Below are 17947 nucleotides of genomic sequence, written 5' to 3' on the forward strand. Positions count from 1 at the left end.
AGACAGACAGGGAAAGAGACAGACAATGTGACAGAGAGGGAAAGAGAGAAACAGGCAGAGACAAGCAGAGACAGACAGACAAAGAGACAGACAGAGAGGGAAAGAGACAGACAGGAATGGAATATTGGCATGTCACAATGCAACTAGGGAAAGAGAAAGTCAGACACAGAGACAGACAAAGAGACAGGCAGACAGACAAAGAGACAGACAGGGAAAGAGACAGACAGGCAGAGACAGGCAGACACAGATAAAGAGACAAATACAGGGAAAGAGACAGACACAGGGAAGGAGACACACAGGGAAAGAGACAGACAGGGAAATAGATATACAGGGAAAGAGATAGAGAGACAGACAGGGAAAAATATAGAGACAGACAGGGAAAGAGACAGAAACAGACAGGGAAAGAGACAGACAGACAAATAGAGAGATACAGACAGAGAGGCAAACAGACAGAGACTGGGAGAGAAACAGACAGTTACTATCCCAGGCAACGCCGTGTGCTACAGCTAGTATATATATATATATATATATATATATATATATATATGTATATATATATATATATATATATATATATATATATCACACGAGCAATACTATAAATTATTTTGTGCTAATATCACTTAATATTTAATGCTGTTATTGTATGCACTTCCTCCCCTTCTGTTCATTGTGATTATTGTGATATAATTTATTATATATTTGCATTAAGTCCTATTATTTTTATTAATGTTGATTTAGTTTTATTAGTTATCTGCAATCATCTTCTTCATCTTCTACATTGTTTTCTTCATCTTCTTCTTGTGCTTCATTTTTTTCCATACTAATAAAATCTCACTAAAAGTAATCACACAAACAAATGCCAGAAAGGTGTTGTACATAACATTGGAACATTGTTAATAAATGAGTGTGATAATTACATCTATAGGGGTCTCTGTGTGATCATTGTAACTGCTCCTGCCTAGAAAGTATCTTTCTTGTTAAATTAACAAACCAAACACTTTGTAAAGTTTCCTCTGTCTCTTTTTGTATTAACTCTTGGACAGTGGGCTGAATGAAGTGCATGAGAGTTAGTTCTGCACTTGTTCCTGTGTATAATCCCAGGCTGGGGTACACGTGGGTGACTAGGACCAGCCCTCTCTGGGGACCCTTTTGTCTAGCTATTGAACATAAGCACCTTCTGAGCTTCTGTGGTCTTCACAAGAAGCCTCCACTGCGGCTGAAGGAGAGTTAAAGCTGTCTGGCTGCCTCCAAGGATCTGACATGTCTAGGTCATTCTACGTCGATTCATTAATAATTAAAGACTCACCAAGACCTGCTCCATCTTTACCTGATCATCACCACCATCATCATCATGGACAAGACTTTCTCCTGCCCATCAGCATGCCATCCCCAGCAGTTATGTCTGTTGCTGCACCCATATGTCCATCAAGGAAAAGTGGCAGCTTTTGTGTCTGTCCCATCTGTGTCACCTCTCACCTGCACTCCTCCAGGACTACCCTCCCTTTACTCAAGAGTCAATTCCAAAGTGGAGATGCTCAATATTGCCAGAGGATGAGCCAACAGCCTGCACCTGCCATGGTCCACACCGGGCACTCACCTGTCTGCAGTCCCACATACAATGTTACAGATCCTAGAAGATTCCACTGCCTGTCAATGGGTAAGAGCTCTATCTGCACACACAGCATAGTATATGTATGGTGTTTCCAGCAACATTGTATGGCTATGTGTAAGAGAGGGCATTAGCATCAATGTGACATGTTCTTGACTGCATAAAATATGTCTATCCATGCAGAAGACAGATTTTAAAGCAAGTGCACAGTTTCTTACATAGTACTGATATAATAATGAGGCACTGATGGGGAATAATCCCTGGCCCTATATGGGTCATTTAGAACAGAATGTCAGTTTAATACTAATTTAAAGAACATTTTCTACACAAGAAAACAAACATTTATGTTGCCTTGTGACCTATTTAATGCTATTGTGATTTGGTTGTTTAGCTATTAACCCTTTCTTATTTCATTCTCAGGCAATACAGAAACTGGCCAAATGCAGAATGGTAAAAGAATGAGGACAGCTTTTACCAGCACCCAGCTTCTAGAGCTGGAGAGGGAGTTCTCTTCCAATATGTACCTCTCCAGACTGAGAAGAATTGAGATAGCGACCTACCTGAACCTGTCTGAGAAACAAGTGAAGATCTGGTTCCAGAACAGAAGAGTGAAACATAAGAAAGAGAATAAGGGGTCTCAAAGGAACAACCATGGAGGCTGTAAATGTGCAAGTGGTCAAGGGCATTATCCTGGCTCAGAAGATGAAGATTCCTTATCTCCAGCTTCCACCACTGAGGACAAGGAGATCTCACCCTTATAGTGGTCTTCTTCTACATAACTGACTGTATGGCCACTGCACTTGTGACCCTGAATACTCAACTGCACCCTATGCAGTTATCCAGAAACTGATGGTACAAGTTCAATTAAGCTCCATTACACAACATGCTGGGAGTCAAAACCAGCCTGGACTGATGATGTGTTTAATTCTGGGGAGTATAGCATAGTCTTGTGCATTGCTTGGCACCTGCCCAGTGTTGGACATTTTTCTTCTCAACATACAGTATATTTGGGTGGCCTGAATTTAGCTCATCCTGTAGATATAATGGAAGAGCATGTAAATAGTTCACTTTCTCGATTTGTGTAAACTCACCTGCATGTGAATAGTTTTATACAAAACTACAATTATATTTATATTTATTTAAATAAAAAGGTCTTGGTACTCGTGTTTCATTTCACTCTCCTTTGTGTTAGAAAATGTGCATGGATGGACCCAGACAAATGATGATTTACTTAATGTGATTCCTTATAATAGAGGCTAATACCATAATATGGGGATTACAAAAGAAACATGAGCATGTAGTGCTAGGTTAATGATGGATAAAACCTTTAAACACAAAGACAAGTAAAGACAGCTTTCATTTACAGCTCAAGTCAAAAAGGGAATTTTTTACATCACCATTACTCTTCATGAAAAAAATAAAAAAAAGTATAATATATAATATATATTATATATATTTGAATATATATACACATATATATGTGTGTATATATATACATACACAGTGTATATATATATATATATTTTTATATATATATTTCTATATATATATAAATATATGTGCGTGTGTGTGTCTAAGTATATATATATATATATATATATATATATACACACACACAGCTACTGGTGTGAATTAAGAAGCGATAATTATAGATGAATGAATATAATGTATGGTATTAATAATTATTATAATAATATAATTATATAATCATTTATATAAAATAAATGAATAAATAAAAAATGAATAATATAATTATATACTAATTATTATATAATTATTATTAGCAATTATTTATTATTAATATTATTTATTATATATATAATGTTAATAATAATAATATTTTTTTTATTTTAGTGCCATTTATTCCATGGCACTTTACCTGTGAAATTAATAATAAATAATAAAATAATAATGTAATATAATAGTGATATGTTACAAATTAAACTCACATTTCATGCTGAAATCACAATTTATCTGGGATTTAAGAAAATCTATTTAATACATTGATAAAATTGCTCTTGATTTTGGTCGCTCAGGGTATTAAAAATGCCTTAGAATTGAATTTGCAGCCCTGTCATTAAGGGGAGATAAGTGCAATTATATAGGTAGACGTGGTGCCCAGCGGATCTATCACTCCCTGTGTCTTTGGGCTCTTTGAAGACTTGGAGGACAGTCATTGATATGAATAGGTCTGAGCACTTTTATCAATAGTCTCTTCTAATAGAGGGCAAGGTTCAGGAGGGTGCAACAAAAAAAGCCCCAGTATTACAGGACATTATCTGGGCTGGAGGGAGTTTGCCAAGAATATACAGTGTTATGTAGAATATTTAGAGGAAAGTTTCCATGGATAACAACAAAGCAATAAGATGATATTGCAACTTGGACACATTAGGTTGTCCAAATGCCATAGGATCACTATTATTGTGTCATAAATAAAAAATGTCATTATGTCTCATCACAGATACAATAAAGTGCTATAACATTTGTTACACTGTAACAGCTCTTCTTGTGCATAGTTTCAAGTTTGCTAAGAAATTCTAACACCTTATACATAACTATAAAAATAGTCAAAAAGTACAAAATATTCAGCAAATTGCTCAGAAATAAATATAAAATCACAGATTTACGGACCAAACTGAACATTGGTGGATAAAGTAATTTATTTTAGGATTGCAGTAATATGATAATGCCACCAAATTTTCTTAACATACTAGGACAAGTCAGCATCAGTAAATGTGCATTGATGAAGGTATATGCATTATCCATCTCAGTACACCTCACTGAGATATATAATTAGCAATCTCATCCTTGTTGATATAATATTGATGAGATGTTACCTCTGAGGTAAGTATATAAACTATTGGCACCATTACTTCTTGTATAGGTGTCTATATCCACTTTTGTATATCCCACTTTATACACTGTGGAACTGGTGTTTTCTATCAATAATATATTTATTATTTGTTTATATTTGATTTTTTTTATTATTATTATTATTATTATTATGTTCTTTATTTTTTTTAAGCTTCACAAGTCAGTTAAGCAACTCAATATAAATACTTTGGTCAGCGTTGTTGCTTTGCAGCATTTGGGTCCTTTCCTAAGTTGGTGTGACCAAGAACAATATCTACATGGAGTTTATATATTCTCCCCATCATTGTATGGGCTTCTTCTGGGTAATCTGGTTTCCTTCCATGCTCCCCCCCCACAAAAAAAAGAGAAATATTCATAGAGAATTTAGATTATGAGTTCCAATGTGGAAAGTGAGTGATATAAATAAAGTGGTGCTAAAAAACAAAGAAAAGGAATAAATACAGTATTGCATTATAACATCTTCCAAACCTACGACCCGCGAGAGAAAGAATGAAAAAGGAGGGAACGTATAAAAAAAGTTTTGTTTTTCCTACCCATCCTTGCAAAATATCATATTTTAGGGGTAACCTGTGTTTCCTTATTGATTAACAATTTATTTTTTTAAGGGTAACATATTAAGTTTTCCTTTATGTCTAACTATAATTCTAATATCAACTCTTCAACCTAACTTCTGTTCCAAATACACAATTTTCATCAAGTTACCACTTCACTCATTAAGAGTAACACAATATCTTCTGTTCTATCAATTCTTAAGAATAGTCTCATCTATTGAACAATTAAAAAACATAAAAGTAAAAAAAGTAAGTATAAAGAACAAAAAAGTCGATGACGACTATACATCACTGTGCCCCTGTGTGATAGTAAAGACTGGGATTACCACATATGCTATCGGAACTTTCCTTCTTCTTTTTGTTTCCTGGGCCTCCTGATGATCCGATAGCAGGTGGGGAAACGCGTCGAGGCCGTGCACATCGCATGCATTTAAGTGAAGTACTTTAAATGATTTTTATCTATATACTGTGAGTCTATCATGACAATAGTATGGAATTTAGATGCATAACATAATTGCATGGTAGGGTATTTATAGGGAGAGCGAGGGTGAGCCGACGAGGAACAGGGGCGCCCAGCTAAGTTAGGGTGTCATACCCTCCATTGGTAGGCAGGGGTCAGACATAGTGACTCATTAGGGTCACCAGAGTTTGGATATTAATCTTCTGGAAATTGTGACTATATTTTGACCTCTGTCTATATTATATTACATATTATACGGTCGGCTACCCTTCTATCATTTTATATTATCTCTCTATACTGTATTTGTTTCACATTTGAGTTTCTGGATTATTTCACTTGGGTGATTTTAACTATATTTAATAAAGATATCTATTATAGGGATTTATGTTATACACTTGTAAAAACCTTTTAAAAAACATTCCCAAATTATTCCTTGATTATTAGCTAAAGACTGGGATTGGGTTTTACATCATTAGCATCACTTATTATTTTGATGAAACCACCTTTAATATTTGTATAATTACAATAATTGAGCGGAATAATGGGTATGCAGGCCCCATCGAGTACTAGAATGGTATTAATGATATTAATCCCTCTACCTGTCCAGCCAATGGTCACATGAAAAGAACAGCTTGCCATAGGGAGCAGCTTACAATGGATGCAGGGAGCAATAGTTTCATTACATGAATACTTGCACTGTGTATCTTACAATTGTTTCTTTTGCGGCATTGTCCTAATGCTATGGGAATATTTAAATGACTGCTCCCCTTTGTACAGTTACCAATCCTTTCCCAGATGTATACCATTTACATAGCATATGTTTGACAGGCTCCAGTTGAACTCCCTTTTGGATCTAACACTAAACCTTTGCACAGTATAAAGTCGCGCTCATGATTCCAGGTTGTCAATGGGCTGTTCACAGGGGATAACAAGAATCCAGTCTCCTAATCCTTTCACGGCTATGACACCCAGGGCTAAAACTCATGGGAAGTGGACTATGCATCGCTAACTAACTTCTCATACATTAATGAAGCGATGGCTTAAAGTTGGCACTGCCAAGTGTTGGGCAGAAGAAGTTGGCCAGTCTTGGTTTCATATACCCCCCCTCAGACCCTCCTCTTCTGAAGAGGAGACAAAGATTTATAGAAGGACGTTGAATTGAAAAGCTTATTTCACACAAGTCAATAAAGAGCCTGTCACCCGGACACAAGGACCATGCAGCTTTGATGACTTTGTATCAGTTGCTGGGTTGTAACGTGAACTCCTATTTGTAGTCTTCTATTGCATTACATAGCATTGAAGCATTAAGGGACATTTGCATTGGCTTTATATAATTATTTAGCAAATTATACTGTGTCCTTGATCGTTATTAAGCAGAGAGAAGAAAAGCTAATAATGATCATTTATAAACTATAATTATGAGGGTTTTAAACATAATATAGGAATGAGAGTTAGACAATTTCTTGCATTAAATTGACGACTAATAATCAATATTCCTTTAGGCTCCATGATTAAACACATAGGTTAAAAGTGTTTAGCATCAGTGTGTCATCAATGTATCGTCCGTGTGTCCATTTTTACCATTCGTTGTCATCCGTGTTTTTCCCTGATGGTTAAAAAACTAGCTTACAAATCTTCTCCTATACTTTGTAATGTTAAATAAATACAGCACACGGGTGGAATGCGGATCCCATCCATGTGCTATACTTGTTTTTTAAGGACCCATAGACTTATATAGCCCTATTTATCCGTAATTCCGGAAAAAATGGACATGTCTCCATGTCTTTTGTGCGAACACAGAGTCTGTGAATAAGTATGGATATGTGAATAACGATACGAGTTATAACGGGCATGTGTGTGTCCGTGAAAAAACATACACATAGGGCAACGCAGACATCTGAATTAGGCCTAATAATAATCTTTGTTTTTATATAGCGCTAATCTATTCCGCAGCACTTTACCCGCATCAGCAGAACTGTCCCCATTAGGGCTCACAATCTAAATTCCCTATTAGCATGTCTTTGCAGTATGGGAGGAAACCAATGCAAAAAAGGAGAGAACATACAAACTCTTTGCAAATGTTGTCCTGCTTGGTGGGATTTGAACCCAGGACCCCAGCGCTGCAAGACTGCAATGCTAACCACTGAGCCACCGTGCCGCCTAAGATAAATATCTTATATGCCTGATGACTAACAGACAAATACACTATATGGATATAGGTATTCAAGATGTTCACTCAGTCCAACGGCCACAAGCATATAAAACCAAGAACCAGGCCATACAGTCTGCCTTTGTAAAGAGTTGTGCAATAATTGGTAATTCTAGATTGGTCTTGTAATAGGATTCCATTGTTGTAACAAGTCAGTTCTCAAAATTCCTTCCTATATATTCACCTACAACTCTATTATTATTATTATTTATTATTATAGCGCCATTTATTCCATGGCGCTTTACAAATGAAAGAGGGTATACATACAACAATCATTAACAGTACAAAACAGACTGGTATAGGAGGAGAGAGGACCCTGCCCGCGAGGGCTCACAGTCTACAGGGAATGGGTGATGGTACAATAGGTGAGGACAGAGCTGGTTGTGCAGTGGTATACTGGACTCTGAGTTTGGTATGGAAGAATGTCCTGACAGAGACCTGCTGTCATGGGTGTGTAAAATGTGACAGACAGTCATGTGATTTCTGGCTATGAAGGTCACAGCGTTTGGCTGTGCAGAATGCTCCCTGACTTTCCATTGTTCCTGCGGTCAGAATTCATTGGTATTGGTAGCTTTCCTGCTGGATTCATTGCTCTCCCTTTTGGACCCAGCAGGATCTCAACTTCCACTCAGCTGATGATTATCAGTATTCCTTTGGTGTTTAATACCTCTTTCTTGGCTGGTGATATTTTCTGTTCCTTCAAGCAGAGGTTGCAAGCAGGTGGTTTGTACTCCTCTGCGGTATCATTGCTAAAAACTTTTCTGAACTCCTACCTGAGTCATCTAATGATAGTAGTTCATGCTTTTCCCCCTATGTGTCCTCCTTGTGTCTTCAATAGTTGTTTAGTGGGGTTGACAAAGAGCTCATCCCATCCATTCCTTGTTTAGGGCCTAGCACTAGGGATACCTAGGGTAAGGTATCCAGCTTGGCGCATAAGTGCAGAACCTATCTAGGGTGGTGAGGGGCCACAGGGACCAGCAGTAGGTTTGGTCAGGGGGTCACCATCTTCCCTCTCCCTAGACACAAGGTTTCACTTTCGCCGTGCACTTGGTTCTTACCCTTATCTAGCGTTATACCTGCCCATGACCCCATAAAATATCTTTGGGGTGCACTAGAATAAAGATGTCCAACATCTGGATCTGATCTCACAAATGCTCTTCTGGATGAATGGGCAAATATTTAAACAGATCCACTGAAAAATCTTATTGAAAGTCTTCCTAGAAGAGTAGAGGCTGTTGTAACAGCAAAACAATGCAGAAACCAACTCCATATTACTACCTATGGATTTACACCGTGTGCAGAATTATTAGGCAAATTGTATTTTAGAGGGGTTTTTTTATTGATCAAAAACTATGTTTTCCATCAACCCAAAAGACTCATAAATATCAAAGCTTAATATTTTTGGAAGTTGGAGTGTTTTTTTTTTAGATTTGGCTATCTTAGGAGGATATCTGTTTTTGCAGGTAACTATTACTGTGCAGAATTATTAGGCAACTTAATAAAAACCAAATATATTCCCATCTCTCTTGTTTATTTTCACCAGGTAAACCAATATAACTGCACAAAATGTAGAAATAAACATTTCTGACATGCAAAAACAAAACAAAAAAAAATTTGTGACCAATATAGCCACTTTTTTATGATGACACTCAGCAGCCTACCATCCATAGATGCTGTCAGTTGCTTGATCTGTTTACGATCAACATTGCGTGCAGCAGCCTCCACAGCCTTACAGACACTTATCCGAGAGGTGTACTGTTTTCCCTCCCTGTAGATCTCACATTTTATGAGGGACCACACGTTCTCTATGGGATTCAGATCAGGTGAACAAGGGGGCCATGTTATTAGTTTTTCATCTTTTAGACCTTTACTGGCCAGCCACACTGTGGAGTAGTTGGATGCATGTGATGGAGCATTGTCCTGCATGAAAATCATGTTTTTCTTGAACAATACCGACTTCTTCCTGTACCACTGCTTGAAGAAGTTGTCTTCCAGAAACTGGCAGTAGGTCTGGGAGCTGAGCTTCACGCCATCCTCAACCCAAAAAGATCATCTTTGATGATACCAGCCCATACCAGTACCCCAACTCCACCTTGCTGGCGTCTGAGTCAGAGTGGAGCTCTCTGCCCTTTACTGATCCAGCCTCTGGCCCATCAAGAGTCACTCTCATTTCATCAATCAATAAAACCTTTGAAAAATCAGTCTTAAGATATTTCTTGGCCCAGTCTTGACGTTTTATCTTATGTTTCTTGTTTAAAGGTGGTGGTTTTTCAGCCTTCCTTACCTTGCCCATGTCCCTGAGTATGGCACACCTTGTGCTTTTTAATACTCCAGTAACGTTGCAGCTCTGAAATATGGCCAAACTGGTGGCAAATGGCATCTTGGCAGCTTTACGCTTGATTTTCCTCAATTCATGGGCAGTTATTTTGCGCCTTGTTTGCCAAACACGCTTCTTGAGACCCTGTTGGCTATTTGCCATGAAACGTTTATTTGTTCGGTGATCACTCTTCAAATGTTTGGAAATTTCAAGGCTCTCTAAACTTTTGAATGCACCTGTCCAACTGTTCAATGTTTCAGTACTTTTTGCAAAACTTGCTGTTTTCTAGCAAGGAGCTTACCGGCAGAATTTCCCACATGGTCTGTTTTTCCGTGTAACTTAGTGATTTAGGTTATCATGTCCCTATCAACAATTTTTTACAATGGACATAGAGGTGTATTTTACTGCTTCAATAAATGTGTAATATTTTTTTACTATTTTTGGAGCTGGATTATTCACCTGCTCTTGGATTGCTCACACTGGTCAGAGTGGCTTTTAATGGTCCATTCCATTTGTGGGACATCAGGTGAGCTGGTTTCACTCCTTATTTATTTTTATCATTAATCCAGTCATTGTGCATCTGCTTGAACAACACAGGCCTAAGTTCATGTTCAGTAACGACAATGCTACAGATCATTGAAGTTGCATCATTAGGGAGCGGCTGTTCGAACAAAGACTGGGGTACCTCAAATGGAGTAGCCTACATTCTCTCTAGAACTTGATCCCATAGAAAATGTATGGGATCAACTGATTCCCCATGTAGAAGCTTGTAATGCTGTACCTCAGATACCTCTGTATCCAAAGTGGGATGCCATGCCTCAGCAGACAATAACTCGATTTATGAACAGCATGAGACATCGTTTTCAAGATGAAATTGATGCTCAAGGCCAAATAAGTTATTAAGACAATTACTTTTTTGGAGGTATCCCCCCACTGTTGTTGGCTTTTGTTTCATTAAATTCTTTGAGATGAGGAAATCACCATTGCATGCTTCTACTTAAATACCCTACTTTCATGATAAAATATCACTGAAGCTGGAACGTTTTATGTTTTCCATAAATTTCACCCAAAACCCAGATATGCCTAATGTAGAGTTATGTATGTCCCCCATTTTGGGCCCCTTTCTGGTATATATGTCCCACATCTTTGGACCCTTTCACATATATATGTCCCCCATCCTGGGACCCTTTTTGGTGTGTATGTCCCCCATCCTGCTATATATGCCCCCCACTTTGGGCCCCTTCCTGGTATATATGTCCCCATCCTGGGTCTTTTCCTGGTGAATATCTTGGTATATATGTACCCCATCCTAAGTATATATATATATATATATATATATATATATATATATATATATATATATATATATATATATATCCCATCCTGCACCCCTTTCTGGTACATATACTTCCAATCTTGGTATATATTTCCGCTATCCTAGGACTCTTCCTGGTATATATGTCTCCCATCCTGGGACCCTTCCTGAAATATATGTTCCTTATCCTGGTGTATATGTCCCCCATCGTGGTATATTTGTCCCCATCCTGATATATATGCCCCCCATACTGTGCATATCCTGGAATATATCTACCTTATCCAGGTATATATATGCCCCATCCTGGTCCACTTCCTAGTATATATTTCCCCATCCTTGTATATATATATCCTTCTTCCTGGGCCCTTCCTGGTATATATGTCCCTCATTCCGGGGCCCTTCTGGTGTTTTATGTCCTGGAGTATATGTCGATCTTCTTGGGACCCTTTCTGGTATATATGTCCCTTATCCTGGGACCTTTCCTTGTATATATGTCCCCCATCCTGGTATACCTGTCACCCACCCTGGTATATATGTCTCCCATCCTGGGCCCCTTCCTGGCATATATGTCACCATCCTGCCTCAAATGCATAAAAACCCCCCAAAACATTCTACGCACTTTCATCTGCTCCTATGATGTGTGGTGTCCTCTTCTGTATGTGGTACAGAGGCTGGCAGCTGACATGGCATGCCTGCTATAGCAATGCATGATGTCACTGCCATGTGACACCAATGACAGGCATGCCGATATCAGCTGCCGGCCTCTGATTGGCTGACAGAATGTATTGCAGTACAGGGACCCAACAGGTCTCTGCGCTGCAATACACTTAATTTGAATGTGTGTGCTTGGAAGTAGGCGTTGGGGTAGGCAGTCCCCTTCCAGCACTGGCCTAAATACCTTTGGTTTCCTTTATGCCGCCAGAATAGCTTTGACCCATTAAGGAATACATAAGATCGCTGAAGATGTCCTGTAGTATCTTGCAAAGGTGTAAGTTGTCCGTTGTGACATTAATAATTGTGGGCTATTACTAACACATCTCACAATTGCTGGATCAGACTGTAATATAGGGATTTTCAAGTGCTATCACTTTAAACTTTGCTGAAAAAGGCCAATACACATTAAGGAATGTGAATGCCATTAAACAACATACTTGATCTACAATAATATCTAGGTAGGTTGTGTATTTCAAAGTTACATCCACAATAATGCTAGGACTGAAGGTTTCCTCATCAAAAAATATCTCAGATCATTATACCACCTCTCCCTGCTTGCTTTCTACCTACAGTCATGGCCAAAAGTTTTGAGAATGCTACAAATATTAATTTTTACAAAGTCTACTGCTTAAGTTTTTCTAATGGCAATTTGCATATACTCCAGAATGTCATAAAGAGTGATTAGCTTAACAGCAATTACTTGCAAAGTCAATATTGGCTAAGAAAATGAACTTTATATAAGGATAAGGCTGCACATCAAACTTAGATAATGGTATAATGCCTCAAGCATATGGAAAAATATTGGAATATACAATGAAAAATGCTACTTGCTAATTTGAACATGTGAATAATGAATTGCATACCTGCCATGAATATAAGGAAAAAGGAGATATTTAGCAATCGCATTGATCAATGTAACTGAGCCCCAAGACCTCGTCAAGGTATATCTCTATATTGGGGTCCCTAGCTCTGAGACCCTAACTGTGTGTCATCTCATTGCAATTAAAAACTGCTGTGGGTGGAGAGGGGTAACTAAGGACTTTCTTATATAGGAGATGGAATAAACATGGCCGAAAGGGGCGGAGCTGTGTTCACATTCAGAAAAAAACTACATATAACTGAATAGGATAACTGAAGTGAGCACTAATATATATATATATATATATTATGAGTGCAAGCCAAAAAATACATACTATATATAAGGATAAGGCTGCACATCAAACTTAGATAATGGTATAATGCCTCAAGCATATGGAAAAATATTGGAATATACAATGAAAAATGCTACTTGCTAATTTGAACATGTGAATAATGAATTGCATACCTGCCATGAATATAAGGAAAAAGGAGATATTTAGCAATCGCATTGATCAATGTAACTGAGACCCAAGACCTCGTCAAGGTATATCTCTATATTGGGGTCCCTAGCTCTGTGACCCTAACTGTGTGTCATCTCATTACAATTAAAAACTGCTGTGGGTGGAGAGGGGTAACTAAGGACTTTCTTATATAGGAGATGGAAAAAACATGGCCGAAAGGGGCGGAGCTGTGTTCACATTCAGAAAAAAACTACATATAACTGAATAGGATAACTGAAGTGAGCACTAATATATATATATATATATATATATATATATATATATATATATATATTATGAGTGCAAGCCAAAAAATACATACTATATATAAGGATAAGGCTGCACATCAAACGTAGATAATGGTATAATGCCTCAAGCATATGGAAAAATATTGGAATATACAATGAAAAATGCTACTTGCTAATTTGAACATGTGAATAATGAATTGCATACCTGCCATGAATATAAGGAAAAAGGAGATATTTAGCAATCGCATTGATCAATGTAACTGAGCCCCAAGACCTCGTCAAGGTATATCTCTATATTGGGGTCCCTAGCTCTGAGACCCTAACTGTGTGTCATCTCATTGCAATTAAAAACTGCTGTGGGTGGAGAGGGGTAACTAAGGACTTTCTTATATAGGAGATGGAAAAAACATGGCCGAAAGGGGCGGAGCTGTGTTCACATTCAGAAAAAAACTACATATAACTGAATAGGATAACTGAAGTGAGCACTAATATATATATATATTATGAGTGCAAGCCAAAAAATACATACTATATATAAGGATAAGGAGCACATCAAACTTAGATAATGGTATAATGCCTCAAGCATATGGAAAAATATTGGAATATACAATGAAAAATGCTACTTGCTAATTTGAACATGTGAATAATGAATTGCATACCTGCCATGAATATAAGGAAAAAGAAGATATTTAGCAATCGCATTGATCAATGTAACTGAGCCCCAAGACCTCGTCAAGGTATATCTCTATATTGGGGTCCCTAGCTCTGTGACCCTAACTGTGTGTCATCTCATTGCAATTAAAAACTGCTGTGGGTGGAGAGGGGTAACTAAGGACTTTCTTATATAGGAGATGAAAAAACATGGCCGAAAGGGGCGGAGCTGTGTTCACATTCAGAAAAAAACTACATATAACTGAATAGGATAACTGAAGTGAGCACTAATATATATATATTATGAGTGCAAGCCAAAAAATACATACTATATATAAGGATAAGGCTGCACATCAAACTTAGATAATGGTATAATGCCTCAAGCATATGGAAAAATATTGGAATATACAATGAAAAATGCTACTTGGTAATTTGAACATGTGAATAATGAATTGCATACCTGCCATAAATATAAGGAAAAAGGAGATATTTAGCAATCGCATTGATCAATGTAACTGAGCCCCAAGACCTCGTCAAGGTATATCTCTATATTGGGGTCCCTAGCTCTGTGACCCTAACTGTGTGTCATCTCATTGCAATTAAAAACTGCTGTGGGTGGAGAGGGGTAACTAAGGACTTTCTTATATAGGAGATGGAAAAAACATGGCCGAAAGCGGAGCTGTGTTCACATTCAGAAAAAAACTACATATAACTGAATAGGAAGTTATATGTAGTTTTTTTCTGAATATGAACACAGCTCCGCCCCTTTCGGCCATGTTTTTTCCATCTCCTATATAAGAAAGTCCTTAGTTACCCCTCTCCACCCACAGCAGTTTTTAATTGCAATGAGATGACAAACAGTTAGGGTCACAGAGCTAGGGACCCCAATATAGAGATATACCTTGACGAGGTCTTGGGGCTCAGTTACATTGATCAATGCGATTGCTAAATATCTCCTTTTTCCTTATATTCATGGCAGGTATGCAATTCATTATTCACATGTTCAAATTAGCAAGTAGCATTTTTCATTGTATATTCCAATATTTTTCCATATGCTTGAGGCATTATACCATTATCTAAGTTTGATGTGCAGCCTTATCCTTATATATAGTATGTATTTTTTGGCTTGCACTCATAATATATATATATTAGTGCTCACTTCAGTTATCCTATTCAGTTATATGTAGTTTTTTTCTGAATGTGAACACAGCTCCGCCCCTTTCGGCCATGTTTTTTTCCATCTCCTATATAAGAAAGTCCTTAGTTACCCCTCTCCACCCACAGCAGTTTTTAATTGCAATGAGATGACACACAGTTAGAGTCACAGAGCTAGGGACCCCAATATAGAGATATACCTTGACGAGGTCTTGGGGCTCAGTTACACTGATCAATGCGATTGCTAAATATCTCCTTTTTCCTTATATTCATGGCAGGTATGCAATTCATTATTCACATGTTCAAATTAGCAAGTAGCATTTTTCATTGTATATTCCAATATTTTTCCATATGCTTGAGGCATTATACCATTATCTAAGTTTGATGTGCAGCTTTATCCTTATATATAGTATGTATTTTTTGGCTTGCACTCATAATATATATCTATTAGTGCTCATTTCAGTTATCCTATTCAGTTATATGTAGTTTTTTTCTGAATGTGAACACAGCTCCGCCCCTTTCGGCCATGTTTTTTCCATCTCCTATATAAGAAAGTCCTTAGTTACCCCTCTCCACCCACAGCAGTTTTTAATTGCAATGAGATGACACACAGTTAGGGTCACAGAGCTAGGGACCCCAATATAGAGATATACCTTGACGAGGTCTTGGGTCTCAGTTACATTGATCAATGCGATTGCTAAATATCTCCTTTTTCCTTATATTCATGGCAGGTATGCAATTCATTATTCACATGTTCAAATTAGCAAGTAGCATTTTTCATTGTATATTCCAATATTTTTCCATATGCTTGAGGCATTATACCATTATCTAAGTTTGATGTGCAGCCTTATCCTTATATATAGTATGTATTTTTTGGCTTGCACTCATAATATATATATATTAGTGCTCACTTCAGTTATCCTATTCAGTTATATGTAGTTTTTTTCTGAATGTGAACACAGCTCCGCCCCTTTCGGCCATGTTTTTTTCCATCTCCTATATAAGAAAGTCCTTAGTTACCCCTCTCCACCCACAGCAGTTTTTAATTGCAATGAGATGACACACAGTTAGAGTCACAGAGCTAGGGACCCCAATATAGAGATATACCTTGACGAGGTCTTGGGGCTCAGTTACACTGATCAATGCGATTGCTAAATATCTCCTTTTTCCTTATATTCATGGCAGGTATGCAATTCATTATTCACATGTTCAAATTAGCAAGTAGCATTTTTCATTGTATATTCCAATATTTTTCCATATGCTTGAGGCATTATACCATTATCTAAGTTTGATGTGCAGCTTTATCCTTATATATAGTATGTATTTTTTGGCTTGCACTCATAATATATATCTATTAGTGCTCATTTCAGTTATCCTATTCAGTTATATGTAGTTTTTTTCTGAATGTGAACACAGCTCCGCCCCTTTCGGCCATGTTTTTTCCATCTCCTATATAAGAAAGTCCTTAGTTACCCCTCTCCACCCACAGCAGTTTTTAATTGCAATGAGATGACACACAGTTAGGGTCACAGAGCTAGGGACCCCAATATAGAGATATACCTTGACGAGGTCTTGGGGCTCAGTTACATTGATCAATGCGATTGCTAAATATCTCCTTTTTCCTTATATTCATGGCAGGTATGCAATTCATTATTCACATGTTCAAATTAGCAAGTAGCATTTTTCATTGTATATTCCAATATTTTTCCATATGCTTGAGGCATTATACCATTATCTAAGTTTGATGTGCAGCCTTATCCTTATATATAGTATGTATTTTTTGGCTTGCACTCATAATATATATATATTAGTGCTCACTTCAGTAATCCTATTCAGTTATAAGAAAATGAACTTTAACCCCCAAAATACATTTCAACATCACTGCATTCCTGCCTTAAAAGGAGCAGCTAACATTGTTTTAGTGATTGTTCCATTAACACAGGTGTGGGTGTTGATGAGGACAGGGCTGGCGATCAATCAGTCATGATTAAGTAAGAATGACACCACTGGACACTTTAAAAGGAGGCTGGTGCTTGGTATCATTGTTTCTCTTCAGTTAACCATGGTTATCTCTAAAGAAACATGTGCAGCCATCATTGTTTTGCACAAAAATGGCCTAACAGGGAAGAGTATCGCGGCTACAAAGATTGCACCTCAGTCAACAATCTATTGCATCATCAAGAACTTCAAGGAGAGAGCTTCCATTGTTGCCCAAAAAGGCTCCAGGGCGCCCAAGAAGGATTACTCACAGCAAGTTGGGCTGCAGTGTGTACATCGCCCTGGCCAAAAACTGATGCTCTAGCAGGATACAGCTAAACCCCCACTAAGTGAAGGCATCACAGGTGCAGGAGAAGCAGATCACACACACACCTTCATGGAATGGAGGGGAGGTGACTGCTAGATGATAAAACTGCACACAAGTGACTTGCATAGAGCGCTGTTCACATGCAGATGACACAGTCACAAACCCGCAGCCTATTAGG

At 37.7% G+C, this 17947-nt stretch overlaps 1 protein-coding gene across 1 annotated transcript; it reads left to right on the plus strand.

Annotated features, from left to right (window-relative positions):
- The first annotated feature begins 1263 nt into the window (after positions 1–1263).
- GSX2 (GS homeobox 2) lies at positions 1264–2373 on the plus strand. The gene is made up of 2 exons (XM_075334216.1): positions 1264–1660; positions 2033–2373. The coding sequence occupies exons 1-2, from the start codon at positions 1264–1266 to the stop codon at positions 2371–2373; spliced, it is 738 nt and encodes a 245-aa protein (XP_075190331.1).
- The last annotated feature ends 15574 nt before the right edge of the window (positions 2374–17947 follow it).

Source organism: Anomaloglossus baeobatrachus, chromosome 1 (genome assembly GCF_048569485.1).
Source record: "Anomaloglossus baeobatrachus isolate aAnoBae1 chromosome 1, aAnoBae1.hap1, whole genome shotgun sequence".
Lineage (NCBI taxonomy): Eukaryota > Metazoa > Chordata > Amphibia > Anura > Aromobatidae > Anomaloglossus > Anomaloglossus baeobatrachus.

Coding starts and splice junctions, on each gene's coding strand:
- GSX2 (XM_075334216.1), top strand. CDS start 1,264: ATGTCTAGGTCATTCTACGTCGATTCATTAATAATTAAAGACTCACCA. Junction 1,661..2,032: donor ATTCCACTGCCTGTCAATGG/GTAAGAGCTCTA, acceptor TTTCATTCTCAG/GCAATACAGAAACTGGCCAA.